Source organism: Antechinus flavipes, chromosome 3 (genome assembly GCF_016432865.1).
Source record: "Antechinus flavipes isolate AdamAnt ecotype Samford, QLD, Australia chromosome 3, AdamAnt_v2, whole genome shotgun sequence".
Taxonomy (NCBI): Eukaryota; Metazoa; Chordata; class Mammalia; order Dasyuromorphia; family Dasyuridae; genus Antechinus; species Antechinus flavipes.
Genome location: NC_067400.1, coordinates 351,139,863 through 351,164,761, shown reverse-complemented (window position 1 = coordinate 351,164,761; position 24,899 = coordinate 351,139,863). Strand labels below are relative to the sequence as shown.

The 24,899-nt window shown below is 34.5% G+C and overlaps 1 protein-coding gene across 1 annotated transcript in view; it reads left to right on the top strand.

The window, feature by feature from the left end:
* MARCO (macrophage receptor with collagenous structure) overlaps positions 1-15,291 on the top strand; it is a 54,496-nt gene extending 39,205 nt beyond the window's left edge. Inside the window, exons 13-17 of the mRNA XM_051985758.1 lie at positions 10,798-10,842; positions 12,040-12,129; positions 12,645-12,680; positions 13,691-13,861; positions 15,061-15,291. Of these exons, the coding sequence (XP_051841718.1) occupies positions 10,798-10,842; positions 12,040-12,129; positions 12,645-12,680; positions 13,691-13,861; positions 15,061-15,191 (473 nt within the window). The 3' untranslated portion in view covers positions 15,192-15,291. The remainder of the gene's footprint in view (positions 1-10,797; positions 10,843-12,039; positions 12,130-12,644; positions 12,681-13,690; positions 13,862-15,060) is intronic.
* The last annotated feature ends 9,608 nt before the right edge of the window (positions 15,292-24,899 follow it).

The window sequence follows — 24,899 nt, the reverse complement described above, 5'->3', positions numbered from 1 at the left end:
ATTTCCTACTTGTGATGAACCTGAATTCTAATGGGGGAGACAACAAATACACGGAAAAGTATGTATAGCAAAAATATAAAGTCAATTCAGATCTGTAGCAGTTAAAAGACTATAGGAAGGAAGGCACTAGCAGTTAGTGGATTAGGAAAGGCTTCATGCAGAAAATAATGTCTGAGCTCTGTTTTAAGAAGGAGATGGGTTCTTTGAGTTAGGAATAAAGAGAGAGTGCATTCCAGGCCTGGGAGATGGCCAGCGCGAGGATATAGAGTTAGAAGATGGAGATAGGAGATAAAGTGTTATGAATGAAGACAGAGAAGAGCACTTTGGATGAATCTAAAAGGGAAAGAGGGAGTATAATCCAAAAAGATATAAAAATAATTGGGGCCAGTTTGTGAAGGGCTTTAAAAGATGAACAGAAAAGTTTATATTTTATCTTAGAGGCAATGGGAAACTACTGGTATTGGTTGGTTAGGGGAGTCATATCATCAGAATTGAATGTAAAGAAAAAATTTTTGGCAGCAATGTATGAAATAGACTGTAATGGTGAGAGGTCTGAAGCAAGGACACCAATGAGGAAGCAGTTACAATGTGCTAGGCTCGAGGACCTAGTACCTTTCCCTGGACTAAGGGCCTGAGTTAAGATGATGACTATGAGATTAGAGAATAGGGATCATATTCAAGAGATTTTATGAAGGTAGAGACAGTGAGATCTGGCAACTGATTGAATATGTGAGGTAAGGGATAGTCAAAGATAATACTAAAATTAGGAACCTGGGACACTGGAAGAATAGTGATGATATCTTTGACAGGGATGAGGATGTTTAGGGTGGAGAAAAATATAATAAATTTAATTTTAGGTGTGTTGAGTTTAAGATATTTCTGAGAGAACTAGTTTGAAATATTCAAAAAACACTTGTTGATATAGTTTTGCTTGAGGAAATTAATATTTTATCATGGTACTAGAAAGAGAAGGTGGGGAAAGAAGCAGAAAGGGGATCTTATGCAGCTGCAGGAAGTTATTGAAGTTAATAGAGGTTAACTGAAGTTGACTATAGGAAGAATAGGGAATAAAGTAAGTAAGCAGGACCATTCTCACAGAATGGACCAGAAGAGGAAATCACCCATCAGACTAGAGGGGCAACTGGACACACATTAAAGTGTTTAAAGCTTTTAGGCTGTGGTTTTTGATATAATCTGCAAGACTGTTGACAACTCATGAGAAAATAATCATGGCTTAGGGAGATAAGTGAAACTCTCTTTCAGAAAGAAATTCTTTCTCCCCTGACTACATTTCCTTGGTTTCTTTTTATATAATCTCTTCACCTTCATTTCTATTTCCTATACCCTGAAACCCATCCTTTTCTTGTGCCAGCAAACTTCAGAGCTTTGCTTGCTGACATTTCTTTCTGGTTTTTCACTCCCACTGCTTCTTCCGTTGAGTTTTCTATTCTACCCTGCTCCATGTACCTCCAACTTTTCCATCCCCCCCCAAAAAAAAACACACACACACACAGGATGGCTTTTTTTTTTCTTTTCTCTTGTCCTGTTCTCTGTAAATAATACCATATTCTCCTTTTAGGTGGTTTTAATTAATTTTTTACTACTAAATGAAGAGGGAAAGTTTATAAAAAGTCTTCTCATTGACTACTGAGCTCATATACAAACGTAATTGGAATAAAATCTCCCTCTTCAATAGTATTAATATCCAGACTAGCTTTCTGGAGGATCTCAGGATGGGCCTTGGTCTTTAGGTGAAGAAGTGATGAAGGCAGGAGAGCCACCACAAGGCTAATCAAAGATGGAATATCTCTATTTCCAGTCCTCTCAACCCTTAAATACCTCAGTATGATTATATCATTATAACACACTAAGTATGTGTGAATTAGAGAACCATTACATCACCATACTAAGTACTAAGTATATGGGAATAGAGAACCATCATCTCATCAATCACACTTAGTAAACACCCTGCTGTAAATATCCTTGTTTCAAGTATATTTTTCCAGAGTTCTGCTCTCTACATATAGTGATCCCCTAACTGACAGAGTTGGTCCCCTTTCCCCAGCTCTTGCTCTTAGTCAACAGGTCTAATACTGTCTCATCTGTCTGCTAGATCAAACTCTAAGTTTCTAATTGATGGATTTAGTTTGGTAAGGTTGCAAAATGCCTCAGTCCTTCCAAAATCTACTCCCTCAACCTTTAGTCCTGATTGTGGGATCCCCAAGCTCCCCATAGGCATGCATCCTTTTTTTTTTTTTTTTTTTTTTTTTTTTTTACCTTATCTTACTCCCTGCTCGGGACAAGTCATTCTACTGGGTTTCAGGACTGTCCTCTTCCTTACCTTTTTTACTGACTAAAGAGGTAGCATTGCCCAATGAATCAATCTGGAATCAATGTCTGGGTTCAAATGTCAGCTTGGACACTTACTATTTTTGTGTCTTAGGAAAGTTGCATAATTAACCTCTCTGGGTATCTGTTTTCTTATCTGTAAAATGTGGGCTTGGACTAAGTCTCTTCTGTGATCTAAATCTATGATCCTATGACCCATTGGTAATCTATTTCTTTCTTTGAAAAGAGCTTTCTCTCTCTAACCCCTAAAGATTTCTCTCTTGCCTTTAAGCTTTGATTCCATATGTGCTTGTCACCTATTTCTTTCTCTCCTGCAGCTGTCCATCTTCTAAGAAATTTATCTCTCTCTTTCTCTCTCTCTATATATATATGTGTGTGTGTCTGTGTGTGTGTGTATACATATGTGTGTATATATGTATGTATTAGAATTTTTCTACTGAATTATTGCTAAAGTACTTTCCAACTCTAAATCTAAGATTGTTTAATCCTTGCCAAAGTTGAGCATTGAACAAAGGATCTTCTTCCAGACTGAACTTTTATTCTTGCTCTTTCCTCATACTCCCTGGTGGAACTCACTTTGAGCCCTCCTCATTGGCAGACTTAGAATGACAGACTCACCCTGGAGCCAATGATCATTGGACTACGTGCCTGACCCAATTTCTAAGGATAGTTACTTCTTTACTCCCTAATTGCTAATTCATAGTTTGAGATCTGCTACCGCAGGGGATTGCTCAACAAGAATCCCAGTTTACAATCAGAAAATTTTCTTAAATGTACAGAGAACATGAATAGATCATTTTTTGCCTTCTCCTACTTTACTGAGGTGAGCAAGGTCTATAGGTAGTTTCTATAGTAATGATAAAGTTTATTTCTTTCTCATGATACCAGGAATTCAAACTTGAATTTCAAGAAGTTGGCCATAAAATTCAAATTTCATAGAGTACTTAAGTATTTGTGTATGTGTGTGTGTGAATAAGAAATTAAATGAGAATTTGAGGGTGCTTTGTGGAAGCCACAGTTAACACAGGAAGGCCAGCAAATGACACAGCAAGTTTAGAAAAATCAAAAAGGTACATTATATATACACCCATATGTATATATATTGTATTAGTATCATATTTTAATGCCATAATAATTCATACTTGTTTTCTGATACAAAGAAAAAATCAAAAAATTTACATGAATTTTTCAGATTATGGGGGACGTCATACCCCTAACCCCTATAATGTGGAAAGAGTAATTTTATATGCTTACATATGTGTGAATCTTCATTATTTTTGCTCTCTGGACAGAAGGTATTGTAACAAGTATTGTAAACCCCATTCCTCTGGTGTAGGGAAGCCCAATGCAGAATGGGCTATGAAAAGCATGCTAGACTTGAAGGCAAATGTCTTATATAGAGGCTTTGCCTCTTACTAGACAATCTTTGGCAAGTCATTTCTCTTATGTCATTCTACTTCTCACACCATATTTTCTCACACATAAAGTCCAACTCATGGGATTCTGGTGGAACCAAGTCTCTTCCCACCCGGCTGCATATTCTCTTTTGTTCTCCAGTGAAATGTTTTGTCTCTTCAGCTACAGTTGTGACAGATATCCATTTATCCCTAGGAACCCAAACATTTTTATTCAGTTTCTCTTTGTCCTTTGCATCCAAGCTCTTAGACTCAGCTACTTTTCAAATTTGTTTTCTGGTCTACTTACTCTTAGTTACAGGCTCTTTCATTATCTATCTATCGATCTATCAGGTGTCTGTCTGTCTGTGTCTATTTTTCTATCTCTCTACCTACCATCATACATATAGGTATTATATGTAATAATAGGCATGTATAGGTACTATATATATTCCATATATATATATATGGAAAATTATATATAATATATATTAGAGGGAGATAGAGAGAGAGATAGATATGGAAGATTTAATAGTATAATGCCCATTAATATATGGGCCACATACAACCATTTTTCTGTAACGCTTTACATTTCTTGTATAGATACCCACTCATTCTTTTGGCTGTCTCATTCTCTCCAACAACTTTTTATACTGACAGGTTTAAGTTCCTAGATAAGGACTACTATTGTTAAATTATACTCAAATTTTCTCAGGGTCTTGGGGTAACCCCATTGAGGAGACATATATAATACCTATTAACCACTCAAGCCCCCATCAATGTATTTCTACTTACACAAAACAGAAACTCATAAGATGATACTTGTAGATTCTAATTATAACCATCTACTTAGCAATAAAGGGGGAAATGACATCATAGGTACACATATATTAAAGCAAATGGATGAATGATAAAAGACAAATCAAAAAATAATGCATAAACTTTTATAGACCTACTACCAACAACTCAACAAAAACTTAGTCAACTTTTCATTTACCAGGATTCCATGTTAACATATTAAATCTCAGGATTTCATCCTATGTATCACTTACAAAGCTGTCTTTCCCCTTTTTCATTTTCTCTTTCAAATCAGAGGGAAAGAGGGTTGCAAAATAAAGTAAGCACTTCTGAGGCATTATCTCGCTTAAACTCTAGATGGCACTGAGAAGTTCTAATCCAATGAGGTTGAATTTCTGTCCAATCCATCAGAAATCCCATGATTAACTCTTTTTAGATAACTACTCCTGTTGCTGATTTTTTCAAACAACTTTTATAAATATGTTTTTTACTACCTGTTGACACTATTACTTAGGTCTTCAATATCTTCACTGTTAACAACCCAGTTTCTGCCTCCTGTTGCCTAAATCTTCCAGGACCATATTGCCCTGCAACACAAATTTCTCAACATGGTCTTCAAATTTCGTTTTGTGTCCTTGAAATTAATTTCTTCATATTCATGTTATTCCCATTTTGAATAAAAACATTTTTTCTCTGCTCCTTTGAACCATTAACCTATTCAGTTACAAACATTATTCACTTACAAACACAAACATTACAAACAGAATTCATTATTATATCTTTTTGTAAGATGATTTAAGTCTATATTTTTGGCACAAGTCATTGTCTATGTGAAATGGCTCAAATAACATCTGAAAACTGTTTCTTCATATACATATTTTAATAATATTTATTAAATGAAATATTTATCAAAAACAGAGACAATATCTTATATTCTTGACCAATCGATATAATTCTTTTTCTTTACACAAAAGTATTATTTACTGCCCTTTTTAAGAGTAACCTGCTCCATATGAAGAGGTAGTCAATTTAAGAGAATATTAACTAACAACAATGACAATGACAATGAGGAGGAGAAAAGGAAAAGGAAGAAGAGGAGGAGGATAGGTAACATTTATATAGTGCTTTAATATTTGCAAAATACTTTCCAAATATTATCTAATTTTATTCTCAAAACAACCCTGAGAGATAAGAACTATTAGTATTCCCATTTTACAGATGAGGAAACTGAGGCAAATGCAGATTAAAGTAATTTGCCCAGGATCACAAAACTAGGAAGTGTCTGAGTAAGTGTCAGATCTTCCAAGTACAGCATTCTATTTGTTTCTCCAGCTAGCTGTGTTACATTAGGATCACACATGCAGAGCTAGAGGGGACTTTTTAGGCCATCTAATCCAATATCCCCATTAAAGATGAAGAAATGGAGATCCAAGGAAGTTTAAGCAGCTTGTCCAAGACCACAAGTAACAGAGATGAGATTTGATATAACTGATGCCCATTCCATGTCTTCTGTGATCTGTTGGGAATAATTGATTAAATGTTTTACCTTGGAGCCCAGGGGTAGGGGAAGAGAGTTGTGAAGTAACATGGTGGAATCAGAGGACCATCTCTGATATGATCTGGGTCAAATCATCCAAATTCCCAGGGCCTTACTTTCCTAATATGAACAAGACTGTGGACTAGAGGGTCTGACATCTTTTCCACCTTGATACCTAACATACACATATATTATTTAAACGTGTGTGTGTACACAAATAAATATATCCAAACAAAAAGCACACACAGAGACCTATATGGAAAGGATAGAAAATTTACCTAAGATTATGTGTGTGTATGTGTGTATATATGTAAACATACACATATATTTGTAATATATATACTCACATATATACAGGTATATACATACATGAATATTCATGTGTATATGTAATCACATATACAAATGAATGTATATGTATGCATGTAATATGAGGTCTGATTCTATGTAGGTATATATGTATGTGGTCATATCATACCATATATGTGTATCCTATATCATGTAAGTATTGCTATATAATATTAATGTGTATATACATGTGTGCATGTACATGTACATAAGATATGCATAAAATATGACTTGCCTATAGTCATAGCCACAACCAAGTATGTATCTGAGACAGAGCTTGCACTCCAGTCTTCTTGGCTTCAAAGCAAATTTTCTATCCCTATGATACCTCATATATTTGTATAATAAAATATAAATTAAATCTTACATTTTTAAAATGGCATATGCATTATATCATATACTAAAATGTTTTACCTTCTTTATATCAATGTCATCTCTGAATAAATCAGTCTCCCCCCATTACACATATATACACACACAGAGTAGATATTTCCATTGTAACAAAAAAATACAGTTAAGCAAAACAAATCAACACATTGGCCAGGTCACAAGCACTTCTGGCAGGCTGTATCATTAGCATCTTAGGTCATCATAACCTGTCTTCATCTCTGACCTTTCTCCTATTTAAAAAGAATTTTCTTTTAAAAACGCAAGCAAACTCTCTAGTTTTTCAATTAAGCTCTCTTCAGATTATCAGAGGACTTAGTTTTGTTCAATTTATTCCTTAGGCAATATCCTCCACTCAGAGAGTTATAGTACACATTTGGATAGTTAGTCACAATTGACTCATTTAACAAATATTGATTAAGCTCCTCTTGTGGATAATAAGGCAGATTAGGAAAGTCAGTGTCAGCCATCTAACCAGAGAACCAGTTTCTTTACTAGTTGTGTGAAAAAGATTTATGAAACACTTTTGATTTTGACAATTAAGCAGTTAGTCAATCTTCTTCCCTATAAAGATGGCAGCCTTATGGCAAGAGTCTTCCTTAATTCTCATTTTTTCATCACTTCTCAGCATCACCACCCATTCTCTGCTTCTTCACCTAGAGGTCACTCCTCTATGCAAATATCTTCAGTGTGTCTAGCTAGCAACTGCCAAATTAAATTCAAACTTCTCTGTCTGACATCCAAAGCCTTCCACAACATGGTATGATTCTACCTTTTCAGCTTTATTTCATATTTCTTCCCTCATTATTTTGTGCTTTTAGCTGAATTGATTAAATCTTTGTCTACTTTATCTCCCTCAATATCCCATCAAACACACATGCACACATGCGCACGCGCGTGCACACACACACACACACACACACACGGTCTTGTCATACTTCCATGTTTTTGCTTAACACTGTTGTCAGAATATCCTCCTTTCTCCTTTTCAAGTATGAAATTTCTCTTTATCTTTTAAAGCCCACCAGAAGAACTCTTCTTCTACTTTTGTCACAGGTAGATATTTCAGATATTTCCCTAGCTTTTGGTTCATACTTCATGAATTTCATTTGCAATTAACCAGGCCACCTCAAATAGGTTGATTCAATCCTAACTTGTCCAATATAGCTCCTAATTCTGACAGCCAGAATAAATATAATATTACATTTTCCAATTTTAGGTATACAGCAATTAAAATGTGCATAAATCTAAATATAACATTCCTGTAATGTGTCCAAAACAATTCAAATATTTTTAAACTACAGCCTCTTATCAGAGACGTATTTCTGAGGGGTCTTCCCACCGTTCAGTAGGCTGGCAGCATCTTATTAAGGTAGTACTAGAGGTTAGATATTGCAATGCAGGGATCTTTTCCTGGTTATATTTATAGACATATTTTTTAGTGTCAGGATGTTGGTATTCCCCAAATCAAAGGGACTGTGGTGTTTGTCCAGTTTTGATTAACTCAGGCCAAGTTCCCAGATGGGAACTCATTTTATAAAAAATAATCTCTCAGTAGAATATAATTTATAGATGTCCCAGAAAAAAACAAAGGCATTCTAGTGCACTTATCCTAAAAATATAAGGAATATATGTGTCATTTATGTGTATGTATGTATGTAAGTATATATTATATATATATATATATATATATATATATATATATGTATGTGTACATACATATATACATGTATAAAATTCTTCCTTAGGGAGAATGTTAAGATCATGGAGTCAAAGATCTAAAGCTAGGAAAAAAATCTTAAAAGCCATCTATTTCAACTCCTCCCATTTTAAAGATGAGAAAATTGAGGCCCATTCAAAATGTAACATGACTAAAGTCACGTAGATAGCAAATAACTAAATATCAAGAGTACTGATTCTAGAGTTAGAAGAACTGGTTTCAGAAATTCCCTCTGATGCTACCTGTGTGACTTTAAAAAATCATTCAATGGTAAAGTTTCCTCATTTGAAAAATAAATCTGATGGCCTCTTGGGCCCCTTTCAAATCTAGACCTATGATTTTATGACATTAAGTTGGCATTTGAATCCAGGTTCAATACTCTTTCCAATATACTATGCCATCTCAATAATAACTATCAAACAAAATGCTGCTCAAAAAAATTGTGTCTGCAGAAATATTCCCAGGATCTATATTAAAACCAAAAGTTTTTATCTAAATGTCTTATGGCTGTGATTGGAAAGAGAAATGACAAACTCTACCTGGAAGGTCTCAATTCACATAAAGTATAATTATCTGTACTGTAACCCATTAAAGCAGATATTTATTGAAAAAAAAAAACTTCACTCATTTGAATGGCAAAATCTCATTCTATAACTAGTTATTTTGCATTTTTATATGATGAATTCTAATAATTTGCTTGAACGAAAGCCTCCAAACTTTATTACCAGTTTGAATGTTAGTAAATGACAATATATGTGTAAATTTCATCTCACAATAGGGATCAAGCCTCTGTCAATATTTTTATGTATGTTTTTAAATATAATTTAAGATTATATTTATATGCAATTATAATTCCTAATGTATAATTATTATTCTTCACAGAACTACAAGTAAACAATTGCTATACTCTGTTAAAAACTATACTGTCTTCCTGACTTTAGTCCTGATATGACACACAGATTCCCCAAAATAATCAAACTTGTTGTGCTCCTACAATATACAATGTACCCAAAGTTCCTAATGGATGCCCCATCACAATTGAGTCCCCTATGTCAACTCCTATCAAAAAAATGTTTTGTGAGGCAGATTGGTGGCTCAGTGGATAGAGCACCAGCAACTAAAGGACTTGAGATCTTCAAGGACTTCAAATCTGCTCTCAGTCTCTTGACACTTAGTTGCATGACTCTGGAAAAGTCACTTCTACCCAATTACCTCATTTCTTAAAAGTATATCTTGGGACTCAATGCTTTCATTCTCCATGAATGAGATGGTAAATTATGTACTATTTCAATTCAGCTTTACCTATCAATTTCTACTCTCTGTCCTCAGAACATATACTGTTTTCCTCCCTCCAAGCTGTTTGTTCAATCCTTTTCTGTTTGACCAGTCCTCACTTCTCATTTTTGTCTGTTGAATGCCTACTCTATCGTTTAAAGCCCAATTCAAATTCTGGCTCATCTTTGAAGACTTTCCTAAATTCTATACCCCCCCCCTTTCATAATAAGCTTCTTCTTCAGACTTTCTTTTTGTACTTCTCCAATGCATTCAGATATTATTGTACCTATAGCTATTATGTGCTCAATGAGTATTTCAAAGCCAAAAATAAAACAGATACTGTATCAAAAAGCTTATATTTTATAGCTATGTGTACTTACTAGACCAGTGGTTCTCAAAGTGTGGTGCAGTGAATCCTGGAGGGTCTCTGAAAGCCTTTCAGAGGGTCTACAAATTCAAAATTAGTTTTTTTTTCTATTTGTGATAAATACCTATTATGTAACCCATATAAACAAAAACTCTTTGGACATATTCTCAATAGTTGTTAATACCATAAAGATACTGAGAAAAAGAGTTTGAGAACCACTGTAGACTGTTGACTCTTCAAGGGCAGGAAGCATGCCTATATTTCTGAACTTTGTGGCTCCCCATATGTCTAGCCACAAGAATGTTCTATACATAGGAGACATCAAACAATTTTGTTAAATTTCTATATAGCAGTCTCAGGCAGGGAGCATGAGGCCTAAAGAATCAAGGTTTATAGTCCCATTTGGTTCTGTTGGACATGAAGGCACAGTCTACTATTCATCTGCAATCCTGTCTCCATTTATGTAAGTGAAGGGGCCTTTTAAAAATTCTAGGAAACCAGTGTATCTTCCCTCCTGAATTAATCAGACAAAAAATAGAAAGTGTCTTAAGATGAAAAGTGTCTAATATCTAAATTTTATTATTTTCTCCCCTCTTTTTTTTCTTTTTTGTTTTTCTCTTAGGGCATCAAGGACAAAAGGGAACAAAAGGAGAAGCAGGAGTTTCAGGTAGAGTACTTATTTGATTTTAATTTCTTAAAGAGATGAATAAAGGCTGGGCATTCAAATGGCAGGACTCTGTGACTCTGTGACTTCTCTCTTCCCCCCTTCCCAAAGTTGTAATGGACTTGAAGGACCATAAGGAAAACCAGGGCTTCTGGTTCTTAGAATAGCCCAAGTATGATGTGATCTCAGAAAAGTCAATGAGCTTTGGGGATCCTGGTTTCCTTTTATAAAAAATGGAGAAAATAATGTAAACTATATCCCAAATTGGGGTGGGGGTAGGATGGAAAGTGTTCATGGGAAATATATATGTACAAATATATTAATCTGGATAAAATAAAATAATTGTGTTCATCAATTGTGAAAGAGACTGTAAAATCACAGATCTGAAAGGTCTTTATGTTCCAAACAATTTGCACTACCTTATCTGCTCTCACCAGGCCAGGATCATAGAATTTTTTTTATTTGAGCTAGAATGTACCCTAAAGGTCCTCCACTCTAACTGCCTCATTTTACAAATGGGGAAACTGAGGTTCAGAGAAATTAAAATGATTTTGGCAGGGACCCACAGCTCATGTCTAAGATAAGATTTCAGTCCAAGTCTTCTTGAGTTCAGGTTCAGCATCTGTCTTCCATCTTTCCCAAAAACAACATACTCAGACTAGGGCTTCTACACAAAGCCAAACATCTAGGATGCCAAAATAGCTGGATATAGTCAGAGAGACAGAACATCCAGATGATTTACAGAATTTATCCTGGTGTTTGGGCTTGTATAATCTCAAAATCAGAGGTTGGAGTATTTCTATCAATTGACTACCAGTCAAACAGACTAGTTTGAGCTACATGAATAAAACCAGTTTAACTGATGCTTTTTCAGTTGAAATAATTTAATTGACAGATTATTATAGCCTTCAGGATTCAGTGAAAATTGAATCAAAAAGATTATGAAAAGAGGAACAGTTTATAATTTCTTTTCAACTGTGTGTCTGATTTTTCTTGGGTCTGTTTCCCAATTTCTGTTCATCACAGATTTGGGTAAGGAGGCAATACCAATTTTAGTGGTACTAAATAATGTTAATGGAAACTAAAACTGAAACACACACACACACACACACACACACACACACACACACACACACACACATGCATGCACACAGGTATGCATCTGTGATAGGAACCACTTACCTCTTTTCTCTACTGTAGGTCCTCCAGGTCAAAAAGGAGCACAAGGAAGTATGGGAAATAAAGGTGAACCTGGCTTAAAAGGCACCAAAGGAGAAAAAGGACAGCAAGGTAAGGCAGGGTTCTGGTTTGGTTTGGCTTGGTTTGATTTTTTGTGGAGTATGATTTTAAGTTTTCAAGGAGTTGGATTTACATTTAGGGATAGAGATCATAGCATTCTTCCTAAGGGATCCTCCTAGTCTCTAGGGAGAGTGGATCCATCTTAATATCAATCAATGTCCTCTAGTAAAGATTCTATAATACTTTCTTATAAACCCTCACTACAGAAAGTTCTTTCTCAGATCTAAACTAAATCCTTTTGTCTGAAGATTAAGCCCATTTTTTTTTTTTGCTCATGAATAAAAGCATAAGCTGGAAAGCCTTTCCAAAGCAAAATGAATAAATTCCTATAGCTCATTTCAATTTAATTCAATTCTACTGATAGATCTCTGGACAGAACAAGGGAGAACATGATCTCTTCTCCATCTCTCAAGTCCTTATATACCCCCCACTAGTTATCCCTGAAGGGAAAAAAAGGAGCTGCAAACTGGTCTGTACTCATAATGACTCATTTCTTTTCATCACAGGTCAGCCTGGACCACAAGGGATCAAAGGAGAATCAGGTATTGCCCATTTTTATCTTAATTTATCCTTTAGGGAAGAGAATTCCAAAATCTTCTTTTAATGGTTTAACATGACCTGGAAGTGGCCCTGGGGTCCCCAAAGTTCAGCCATGCACCATTATCTGTTTCTAGCAAAGTATGCCTCAAAGGCTCAACTGAAGAAACTTGGTCACTTTTTTATGGGTTTCATTAGAGAAACCATTAAGGCATAAAGGCCTTGAGATTTATTTTGGGAAAGAAAGGGAAGGCGAAGGGAAAGAGAAGAGAAGGAGAAGGGAAAGAGAAGGGAAGAAGAAGGGAAAGGAAGGGAAGGGAAGGGAAGGAAGGGAAGGGAAGGGAAGAGAAGGGAAGGGAAGGGAAGGGAAGGGAAGGGAAGGGAAGGGAAAGGAAGAGAAGGGAAGGGAAGGGATAAGAAGAAAAACAGAATGGGGGAGAAGAAAAGAGGGAAGAAAGAAAAGGGGAGGGAAGGAAGAATAGTACCTGATTCCAGGCAGTGGTCACTGAATCATGAAGAACATATAATCCAGCTAATTTCTATTAAAATAATTATTTATTTAAGGCCCCCACTATTTTAAAGTAGTACTATTAATTTAGAAAGTTATATAATATGATTCTTAAATTCAAGTGGATAGAACAAAAATATATTGCTAATTAAGAGCAATGAATAGAGTCAGAAAGTGAGAACTCTCCAAGAGAAAGAGATCTATGATCCTAGTCATGATCAAAGTAAAGCAGAAGGCACTCTGGGTCAGATGTCATAAGGATGTCAAATTCAAAAGGCTAGGAAAATGGCAAAGAGGATCTTATTAGCAAGAGTTGCAAATCTGAGGAGTCGGTGTTCAATATCTCAGAATCCATGTGTAAGGAGCAATAGGTGTCAGTGAAATTGTAGTGATATCATGATACACAGTAGCTGGACTTTTGTCCCTTGGCCCCATTGGTGTTGCTGTGGGACAGAACAGTGATTTCCTCACATGCTCCTTGTGAATCTTTTCTACTTCCCCCCACAGGCCAAGCCTCCAATGTTAGAATTGTTGGCGACAGGTATAGAGGCCGTGCAGAAATTTTCTATGGTGGTATTTGGGGCACTATCTGTGATGACTCCTGGGATGACAGAGATGCCACTGTCTTCTGTGTTATGATGGGCTACAGGTCAGGAAGAGTATTCTCTGCGGCACCAGGTAAGTAACAAACTGAAAATAAACAAATGAGCCCATGTTCCTCAGACACTTATTTGAAAGATTCATTACTAATTTCAATACAATTTTCCTAAATTAAAAGCCAGACACTTAGAAACCTTTGGTTCAAAAGAATTTTCCCCAATATCTCATTACTTAAAAATTTCCTTTGAGATATAAGATCTTCTTAAACCCAATACCATCAGAGATAAGACCAACCAACACACACATACAAGTTTAAATTATTTTAATCAGCTAACCAAATGACTTTCTTTTCAACCTCTAACCACTCATGGTGGACTGTGTAAGTTCTGGGAGTCTTAAAAGGAGGGCAGAGTTAAGTGAACTGATGCAAGGAGGTACCTTTGAACAGTCAGAATATAGCATAAGGGTTCTGGACCCCTGGAGAAGACATGGAAAGGGTTTCTGAAAGGAGAAATCACTATGGTCTAACATGCTCTGAGAAGATTTTATGGAGGAGCTAGAATCTAAATGGCTTCAAGGTGATGCAGTGAATAGAGTGCTGAGCTTAGAGTCAGGAAGACTCATCTTCCTGAGTTTAAATCTGGCCCTAGATACTCACTAAGCAAGTTACTTAACCCTATTTGCCTCAGTTTCCTCCCCTGTAAAATGAGTTGGAGAGAGAAATGGTGAACAACTTTGCCAAGTATCTTTATCAAGAAAACCCCAAATGGGGTCACAAAATGTTAAACATGACTGAAAAGCATCTAAACAGCAAAGAACCTAAGCTGAGCCTCTAAGCACAGGTGCTTTTTCCACAAGTGGCAAGAAAGCATTGGGGAGGAAGTAAGGGAAAAGAGTATAGCAACACAAACCCAGAAAAGGATATGAAATTTAAAGGAATACTGAAAAGCTAAATGACAGTGGGGAAAGTTAGAACCAAGAAGACCAAATAAAAGCCTTCCATAGTTGTCAATATATAATGTCAAGGTCCTAGGCAAAGGTCATTGCAATGGTAAGGGAAAGAGAGATGGGAGACAATTTGAAATTAAAGTTCATAGGATTTAACAGTTAAATGAATATTAAGCAAACCCCAAGACTTGCACCAAACCTTTTAAAAGAACCCCAAATTTTAGATTTCTTGAATAGTCCTGCCTTTGTGGATAATGTTTTTATAGATTGTTTTGTCCAAATTGGAAGCCCATGATTTAATTATCCTTTTCATTGTTGTCATTTGAAAGGTTCTGGAAAAATTTGGTTGGATGATGTTGAATGCGCGGGGTCTGAAAACACCATCTGGGATTGCCCAAAAAGTTCCTGGGGCGTTCATAACTGTAACCACAATGAAGATGCTGGGGTATCATGCAGCTGATTCCTATAGAGAACATCCCATATTGTCCCCAAATTCCTTGAAGCTCAAACTGTAATCTGATTGTCAATCCTTAATTAAATGATTAGCTTCATTCACAAGATATCCTATGTTGAATACACATGTGTATCCAAGTGTGGATGGTTTCACTCTGTATCATTTCTCTGTTCCCTCTGGCAAGATCCTTAAGAAAAAGGAAAAAGAAAAGCTCACTGATTGTGTTTTCTTTGATTGGAGCCAACACTAAAAAATCAAACGAATTCCCTTCTCCTAGACCACAGATGATCATAGAAAATGAATTGATGCAAGTCCCTCAAACTGTCCCAACTGCCAGTTGCTTCCTTTTCTTTTGCATGGTTATATGGAAAGCAGGGCAAGGCCTATGGATAGACAGGTTAGGTGGCAGGCTGCGTGTCATGATAGGAAGGGTACTGTGAAGTTGTCTGTCTCAAAATCGACTCCCCCACTTTTTGATTGCCCAGAAATTCCACCATCAAAATGGCCTGATAGTCAAAGTTAAATTGATGTGATTGTTTAAGGTAAATCAAAGATAAATATGGACACAATCTGAAAGATCTATCTGTCCTTGAAGAAATAAAAGGCTTAAACATTAGCCTTGAGGCCTTATTTTCCTTTAGGACAGGAATTTTTTTTAACCTTATTTGCATCATGGAGCCAATGGACCTCTAGTCAGAATAATGTTTTCAAGTGAAATAAAAAATTAATAAAAATAAAGATGATTTTTCCCATCCAAGTTCTTGGAATTTATCCACAGATAAATGGGTCTGTGGCTACCAAGTCAAGAACTCTAGCTTTAGAGGATAACTAGGCATGAAAAAACAGGTTATAAAGCATGTCAGGACTTTTCTTTCCACCAGTCCCTCTCCCCCCAGAAAAAAATGGGAAAATATCAATTTACCAGAGATGCTCTGTCCTTAAAACACTCACTTAATAAGGAGACTGACACATTCCAGAGTGCTGCTACACTGCCACATTGGAAAGATCCCAAGGACTGGTTTAAAAGGGAAGATTATAATGGATCCCTGGAATGATCATCATATTGTAAATAGGGACCAATATAAAGAATCTTTAGCAAAAGAAAAAAGAATGGAATTTGGGTCATGCCAAAGAGTGGGTTTGTCTGGCTTAAGTAATTTAATTGTAATCCATTCAATTCAACAGGCATTTATGAAGTGCCTAGTGTAATTGTCATACAAGATGCTGGATACACCAAACCACAAAGATTCAAGGAGAAAATAATAGAGTCCCTGACCTTAAGAAGCTCACATTTTATTGAAAAAATAAAGTTTGTTTATTGGCAAGGAGTGTGCCAGGGTAATGTAAAGTACAATACTCATTAGACTGAATATAATTAATAATTATATAACTTCAGAACTCCATAGAGTTTCATGCCTTATCCCATCTGAGCCACAAAACCAGGTAAATGCTATTTTTATCCTATTTTACAGATAAGGAAACTAAAACTCAGAGAAGGTAAATGATTTTTCCCAGTCTCACAGTAACTTTATATCAAGAATAGAATTTGAATCCAAGGTACAGAATTCCAAATCTAGCGTTACATGTACTCCAGTTTAAATGAGAAAGAAGGAAGACATAATGAATAATAAAAAGGTGTTTTATATGAAGTATTCAATCAATGAAAGCTCATTTCTATCCAGTGTCCAATGAGAACTTTCAGTTATAAAATGAACATAGGATTGTAGGTCTATAGCTAAAATAAAACTTTTTTCATAGGTTAGGAAACTAAAGCTAAGGAAAGTCACAGGGACATAAGATTTATAGATGGTGGCTAATCCAGCTTTTGTTCATCTTCTTCCCCACTCCTATATTGGTTCTGAGGTGGTTTTCACTGTTGTTTGGAGAGGAATTTGGGTAGGTTCTAGGGACCTTTTGCTCGTTCCATCATCTTGGCACTAAGAGTCAATTGGCCTGTCTGATGAAAAAAGGGTGAGGCTTATCTTAGATCAGGCTGGCTTTTAGGACTTGCCCCCAGAACATGCTAGAAAGGAGCCCCCCACCTCTAGAGCAAACTAAGAACTAGACCCTGGTCCAGTGAAAGCCAGCAACAAGATTCTGAGTTCTGATTCAACAAGATTGGGACAATGCAGAAACAGAGCCCAACTCTTACATAAAAATATCAAATCATAAAATAGGCAGAAAAAATAAATCTTTAAAAAAACAGAAAAAAAATTGACTACAGAAAATGACTGGCACAAACTTAGAAGGTGACAATTATGTCAAAATAGCTCCATGCCAAGCTCCCTCCCAAAGAAAAATGTAAATTGTTCTCAGGCTCAAAGGGATTTTATAAAGCAAATGAGAAAAGTAGAGGAACAATTGGAGAAATAAATGAAAGTAATACAAGAGAATCATGGGAGGGAGAAGAGAATCAATAGCTTAGCAAAAGAAACACCAAAAATAAGGGAAAATATACAAAAATTCACCAAAATAGATAACTACTTAGAAAACAGAATTGGCCAAATGTAAAAGAAAGTACAAAAGCTCACTGAAGAAAATAGTTCCTTAAAAATTAGGATTGAACAAGTGGAAGCTAATGATTCCATGACACATCAAGATACAATAAAGCAAAATCAAAGAAGAAAAAAAGAAGAAAATGCCATATTTCTCACTGAAAAATCACTCACCTTGAAAATAGATCCAAGAGAGATTTTTGTGTACATTTTCAAAAATAAATTTATTGAACTAAGAAAAAAAAGATTATTGGATTATAAGAAAATCACAATAAAAAAAGACTCTGGATATCATTTTCAAGAAAAACTGGTTTGATATCCTAGAACCCAGAGAGCAAAAAAGAAATTGAAAGGCTCCTCCAATCACCACTTGAAAGAGATCCTCAGATGAAAATTCCTAAGAATAGCATAGCCTAATTCCAGAATTTCCAGTTCAAGTAGAAAATATTTCAGACAATCAGGAAAAAGCCATTTAAATATCATGGAACCAGAGTCAGGATTAAACAGAATTTAACAGCTTCTATTGTAAAGAAACAGAAAGTTTGAAATATGATATTCAAGAAGGCAAATGATTTAGGACTACAACCAAGAATCATCTATCCAGCAAAACTGAATATAATCCTTTGGGGATGGGATGTATATTTGATGAAATAAAAGACTTTCAAGAATTCCTAATTAAAAGACCAGAGCTGAATTTTTAAGAAGATCTTCAAATATAGGACTCAAGAGAAACAGAAAAAGATTTTTAAAAAACAACAAGAGAAAGAATAAAAGATTTCATAAGATAAAACAGTTTATATTCCTACATGGCAAGAAAATATTTATAACTCTTAACTTTATCTATAACTTTATCACTACAAGATATACATATTGTATACATAGAGGGCATAGACGTGGAATGATCATGATAGAATGATATCCAACTAAAAATTAAGGAAGAAGATATAAAGGAAGGAGATTTAGTAGAATCAAAAGAGAGCTTTATTGAAATTTAAAATGGATATTTCAATTATTTTAAATTTAATATTTCTTCTATAAATAAAGTCAAGAATAGAAAAATGTAGAAATTTGGAGAATGCAAAAGAAACAGGATATAAAATAAAATCAAACAAATTATCAGCATTCCTATGTGTTACCCACAAAGTCTAGTAATAAGAAATAGAAAGAAAAATCCATTTATAATAACTGTAGACAATATAAAATACTTGGGAATCTACCTACCAAGAAAAACCCAGGAACTATATGAATACAATTACAAAACACTTTACACAAATAGTGTCAGATCTAAACAACTGGGAAAATATTAATTGCTCAAGGACAAGCCAAGTCAATATAATTTAACATGATAATTCTGCTTGCTCTATTTATTCAGTGTCACACCAATCAAACTACAAAAAATTATTTTACAGAACTAGAAAAATAATAACTACTCTCTGGAAGAATAAAAGGCCAAGATTACCAAGGGAATTGATTTAAAAATATATAACAGAAGATGATCTAGCACTACTAGATCTCAAACTGTATTATAAAACAATAATTATCAAAATGATCTGGTATTGGCTAAGAAATAGAGTGGTACACAATATATTGTAGTAAATTACCATAGTAATTTAGCATCTGATAAATCCAAAGATCCAAGATTTTTGGACAAAAATTCATTATTTGACAAAAACTGCTGGAGAACAGGAAAACAGCATAGCAGAAATTAGATATAGACCAACATCTCACACTGTATACCAGGACAAAGTCAAAATGGGTACATGACTTATACATAAAGGTTGATGCCATAAGCACACTAGGAAACCATTGAATAATTTTCCTGTTAGATCTATGGATAAGGGAAGATTTTAGGATCAAACAAGATATAAAAAATATTACAAAATATAAAATGACTAATTTTGATTATATAAAATTTTAAAGTTTTTGTATAAACAAAATCATTGCAAACAATATTGGAATAAAACTGGGAAAAATTTAAAGTAATTATTTTGAATAAAGGCCTCTTTTGTCAAATATATAGAGAATTAAGTCAAATTTATAAGAATGTTAAGTCTTTCCCCAAGTGACACATAGTCAAAGGATATGAACAGGAAGTTCTTAGAAGTAGAAATCAAAGATATCATAGTCATATAAAAATGCTTTAATCATTATTATTTAGAAAAATGCAAATTAAAAGAACTCTAGGATACTATCTCATACCTATCAGATTGACTAATACGACAAAAATGGAAAATGGTAAATATTGGAGGAGATGTGGGAAAACAAGAACACTGATATACTTTTGGTAAAATTGCAAACTGATCCAACCATTTTGGAGAGCAATTTGGAACAAGGCCCAAGGGGCTACAGAACTGTGCTCTTTGATTTGGCAATACCCCTGCTAGATATGTATCCTAAAAAGATTTTTTAAAGGGAGAAAATATCTATTTTTTTTTAAAAATTCGAAATGATTTTATTTTTTCCAATTACATGTAAAGATAGTTTTCAACATTCATTTTTGTCCAAGTCCAATTTCTTTCTTCCCTAAGACAGCAAGCAATCTTGAATAAGTTATACACATATTGTCATTTTTAACGTATTTATATCAGTCATATTATGAAAGAAAAATCAGAACAAAAAGGAAAAACCACAAGGAAAAAAAAAGCAAGCAAACAAAAAAAGGTGAAAATGGTATGCTTCAAATTGTATTCAGTCTCCATATTTCTTTCTCCAAATTGGATGGTATTTTCTATCCCAAGTCTATGGAATTGTCTTGGATTATATTGCTGAAAAGAACTAAGTCTGTCATAGTTAATCATCACATAATCTTGCTGTCACTGTCTACAATATTCTCCTGGTTCTGCTCACTTCATCAGTATCAGTTTATGTACATCTTTGTGGGCTTTTCTAAAATCAGCCGGCTCATCATTTCTTATAGAATAATAATATTGCATTACATTCATATATCATAACTTATTCAGCCATTCCCCAACTGATGACCATCCATTCAATTTTCAATTCCTTGCCACCATAAAAAGAGCTGTCACAAACATTTTTACACCTGTGAATCCTTTCCCCATTTTTATGATCTCTTTGGAATACAGATTCAGACATTGCTGGATCAAAGGGTTTGAACAATTTTGTAGGCCATTGGGCATAGTTCCAAATTGTTTTCCAGAATGGCTGGATCAATTCACAATTCCTCTCAAGGAGGAAGATGTGAAGGAGAGATAAGATTAGGAACTCAAAACTTTTTTTGAAGTTTAAAATTGTTTTTACATGTAATTGGGAGAGGGAAATAAAATTTTTAAAAGGCCTATTTAAAAATATCTCCAATGTCTTCATACTAAAATAACTGATTTAAATGTATACAAAATACAATTTCTCACTTTTATGCGGAATATCAGAATATAATTTAATCTTTTATTCCTGACATGTTAAAAATTTTAAGAATACTAAGCTAAAATATTTAAATAACTTTTATCAAAACAGATATATTATCAAATTACCAATTTAATGTGATACTCCAATACTCTAATAAGTCATTAATATAAGACAGCATTCCATCCTCTGCAATTCTGCTCAAGTCATATATTGAATTAATTTTAAAACTTGATGTTTCCTATTATCTGGGTTTAATCTTGACACTGATTTTCTTCAGAACAGTTTTAAAAATGTTAGTAGCCACAGAGTGAACTCTTAGAATGAAGAAAGCAGATAAGGATGTCTAGAATACTGAAAATGACATTGGATTGCCAATTACACAGACTTAGACTCAAGTTCTAATTTAGCTACTTACTAAATCCATGTAATTATAGTTGAGGACAGCTAAATGGTGCAATGGATAAAGTGGTCTTAGACACTTACTAGCTGTGTGACCATGGTAAGTCATTTAACCCTGTTTGTCTCAGTTTCCTCATCTGCAAAATCAACTGGAAAGGAAAACAGCAAACCTCTCTCAAATCAGAAAGAGTTGGACATGACTAAAAAATGACTGTACTTTTAATACTTCCAATATACTTTCAATACTTACAATAAGTATATAAAATTTTGAGAAACAGCTATTTACAAACATTAGCTAATATAAATTTTTCCTCTGAAATTATCTCTGTGTGTGTGTGTGTGTGTGCATGTACACACAAATGTAAAATAATAAATTGTCTATATTTTCTTTTCATGTTGTCCTTGGGAGATGGGACTGTACTTATCTCTATATTTCAAAATTTGAATGAATTTCATCAGAAGGAGTTCTTTCAGTGACACAGATTGCAATTCATTCATGCATTCTAATCCTAAAAAGGAGGTCTGATCATATCATTCAATAAAGCCCAATGGCTTCCTGTTGCCTCTAGAATCAAATACAAAATGCTTTGTTTTCCTTGCAAAGGCCTTTATAACCTAACCCCTCATTGTATTGTTGCTGTCTTCTTATACCTAATTTTCCAATATGTACTCTTCAATTCAGTGGCACAGGCCTCCTAGCTGTTACACAAATAAAACAACTTCCTTGAGGGAAAGAAGTATTTTGTGCCTCTTTTTGTATTCTCATATTTGTCCATATACTCCCATGTCTTTCACTGAGGAAGGCACTGTATCAGAGAGTTTTTTAATAATCAGAAATACACTGCATCCAAGAATAACCAGTTTAGAATTGAAAATCATTTTTATAAAGCTATAGAAGAAGATTGTAGAAGATTGAGGGAAGTATTAACTCACAAAATAGTTCTAGGAGTACCAGTTTATCTATACCAGGTATCTACTTTTAATCCATCGGTCTAGTTGAATGGCAAGACCCAATGCCTAGCATGGTTTTATACACATAATAGATTGTTACTAAATGTTTTTTTTTTTAATTTGAGCTTAACTGGGGCCCTATAAGGCAGAAGTTCTTAACTGTTTATGTTTTAGAATATGTAAAAATAAAATAAATAAAATTGTAAAAGAAATGTTATATTAAAATAGAGTTATCAATATATTAAATAAAAATAAGTTCATGGACCCCAAGCTAAGAATTCTTTCTGAAGGCAGAAAATATAGATGTAGAAAATTTATACATTTGTTAAATCTCTTTTTCATTAACACAGATATGCTATTTTTAATAACAAAATAATGTTCAGTTTTTATTAAATGGAATGTAAACAAAATCTTAATAAAATACATTTGTTAATTGTTTTTCCTCTTTGATAGCATTAGATAGTATTTAGTATTTTTCTATAATAATGACAGCTGCAATTACAAATGAAGACAATATAAACTTGTTTTCAGTCATGCGAGGATAGGGAATGATGAAATACCCCTGAACTAAGAGGAATTGTTAAGGAAAGTTTCCTAAAGGAAGCCTTTTTGAAGCTGGTTGTATGTTAAAGCATGATTCTAATGATACTCTAGGGTATTCTAATCATAATAATTATATGTACTGAGAAGGCTGGTTTCACTCTCTCAGAGCAAGGATGATTGTAATTTCTCCTTTAGGTTCTATAGATACCCCTGAAAACTTGGGGAATTCTCTTTTCTAATGACATTGATTCAAATCTCCATTGTGAGTGATTTCTCTTTGCAGTTAGCTACAATTAACTTGTACTCCAGCCCAGTGCATGTAACATAATAAGTGCATAATAAATGCTTGTTGAGCAATGAATATCAATTTATACATTTGTATAAATTCGTGATGTATCTTTTCCCCCAGGATTCTTGAAACTGGTTTTTTCTTCATTCCTCATAAGTAAGGGTATTCCTATATATTCAGATGAGGTAGAAGATTTAAAAGCTATTTGGAAGAAAGAGAAGGGTGAAAAAAAGAAAAGGAGCATTGCTTGGGAGTAGATGAAATGATAATAACAAATGACAAAGGGAAAGCAAAGTTGTTTCATTCTTGTTTTTTCATTTTTTTTTTCCACCATGGAGGATATTTGAACTAGAAAGGGTAAATAACCCAAGATAAGTAAAAAGACAATAGTTCCTCTTGATGGCTTTTTCATGATACTAACTTTAACAATATTCCAGGGTCCTGAAGAAACCAGCTGATGCGACTGAAACCCTAAGAAAGAAATTTATTAGGACTAGAGAAGGGCAATTACAAAGAGAGAGAAAAAAAATGAAATCTAGAAACTGTAAGCCACTGTGATAGTCTGATTTCTGTCAAAATTTTACAGTATATTATTACTCACGAGGCAGTTAGTGATTATCTAGAGAAGAAAGTGGCACTCACTATAGATATAGTTGGTCAAGATTTTAGCAAAACCTTTGACAACATCTCTGAGATATGAATGAAGCTGGGAGGTACAGTTGAAGAAAGAGAAAATTCCAAGCATTGAAAAAAGCCAATGAAAATGCATAATGTATAGGAAACAGTGTGCATTGTGCAATGAACAGTAAGTATAAGCCAGCGCCACTGGATCTTGAATACATGGAGGAAAAGAAGAAAAGCTAGATTATGTAGGTTTTAAAAATCAAACAGGATTTTAATATCTGATCCTGGAAGCAATAAGGAGCTCCTGGACTTTATTGAATTGGAGTATAACAAGCTAGACCTATGCATTAGGAAGATTGAATTGGATAGCTGAATGAGGGGATAGATGGAAGTAGGGAAAGACTTGAGAGAGACCAACCAGATAACTATTGCAATTGTTGCCCTTTGCACTTGAAGAGGACCAATTACATCATGATATTGGGTACAGTGTGTTCAGCTGTGGCTGATCAATTCAGTATAAGATTGGAAAACTCTACCATGAGTCAGGCACAAATAACTCTGCGCATGTAGCAAGGAGATATCTCTAGATTTACACATCTCATATTTCTTCTATTTTACTATGATTCTGCTTTGCTTATAGAGCACCTTCTTTGATTGAAATATGCCATGCTGAGTGGTTCTATGTCATGATATCCTATGTCTAAAATCAACAGTAAAACTCTTCAAAGAAATCTTGAGAGTGTTCTAGGACCTCTTCTTCTGATCTCTATGTAATCAATTGCTTTGAGTTTTATATAAAATTGTCTTTTAGGTAAACGTACATTTAGCATTCTGGCTACCATACAATGTGGCTAGTCCATTGGAGTTGTGCCCTCTGTGGTAGAGTTTCAATGCTTTTCATTTCAGCTTGAGAGAGGATCTTGCTCTCCAGCATCTTATCTTGCCATATAATCTTCAAAATCTTCTGGGACATTTCAGATGGAAGTGGTTCTATTTTCTGGCATGGCACTAAAAGATTGTCCAGGTTTCACTGGCATACAACAATGAAAT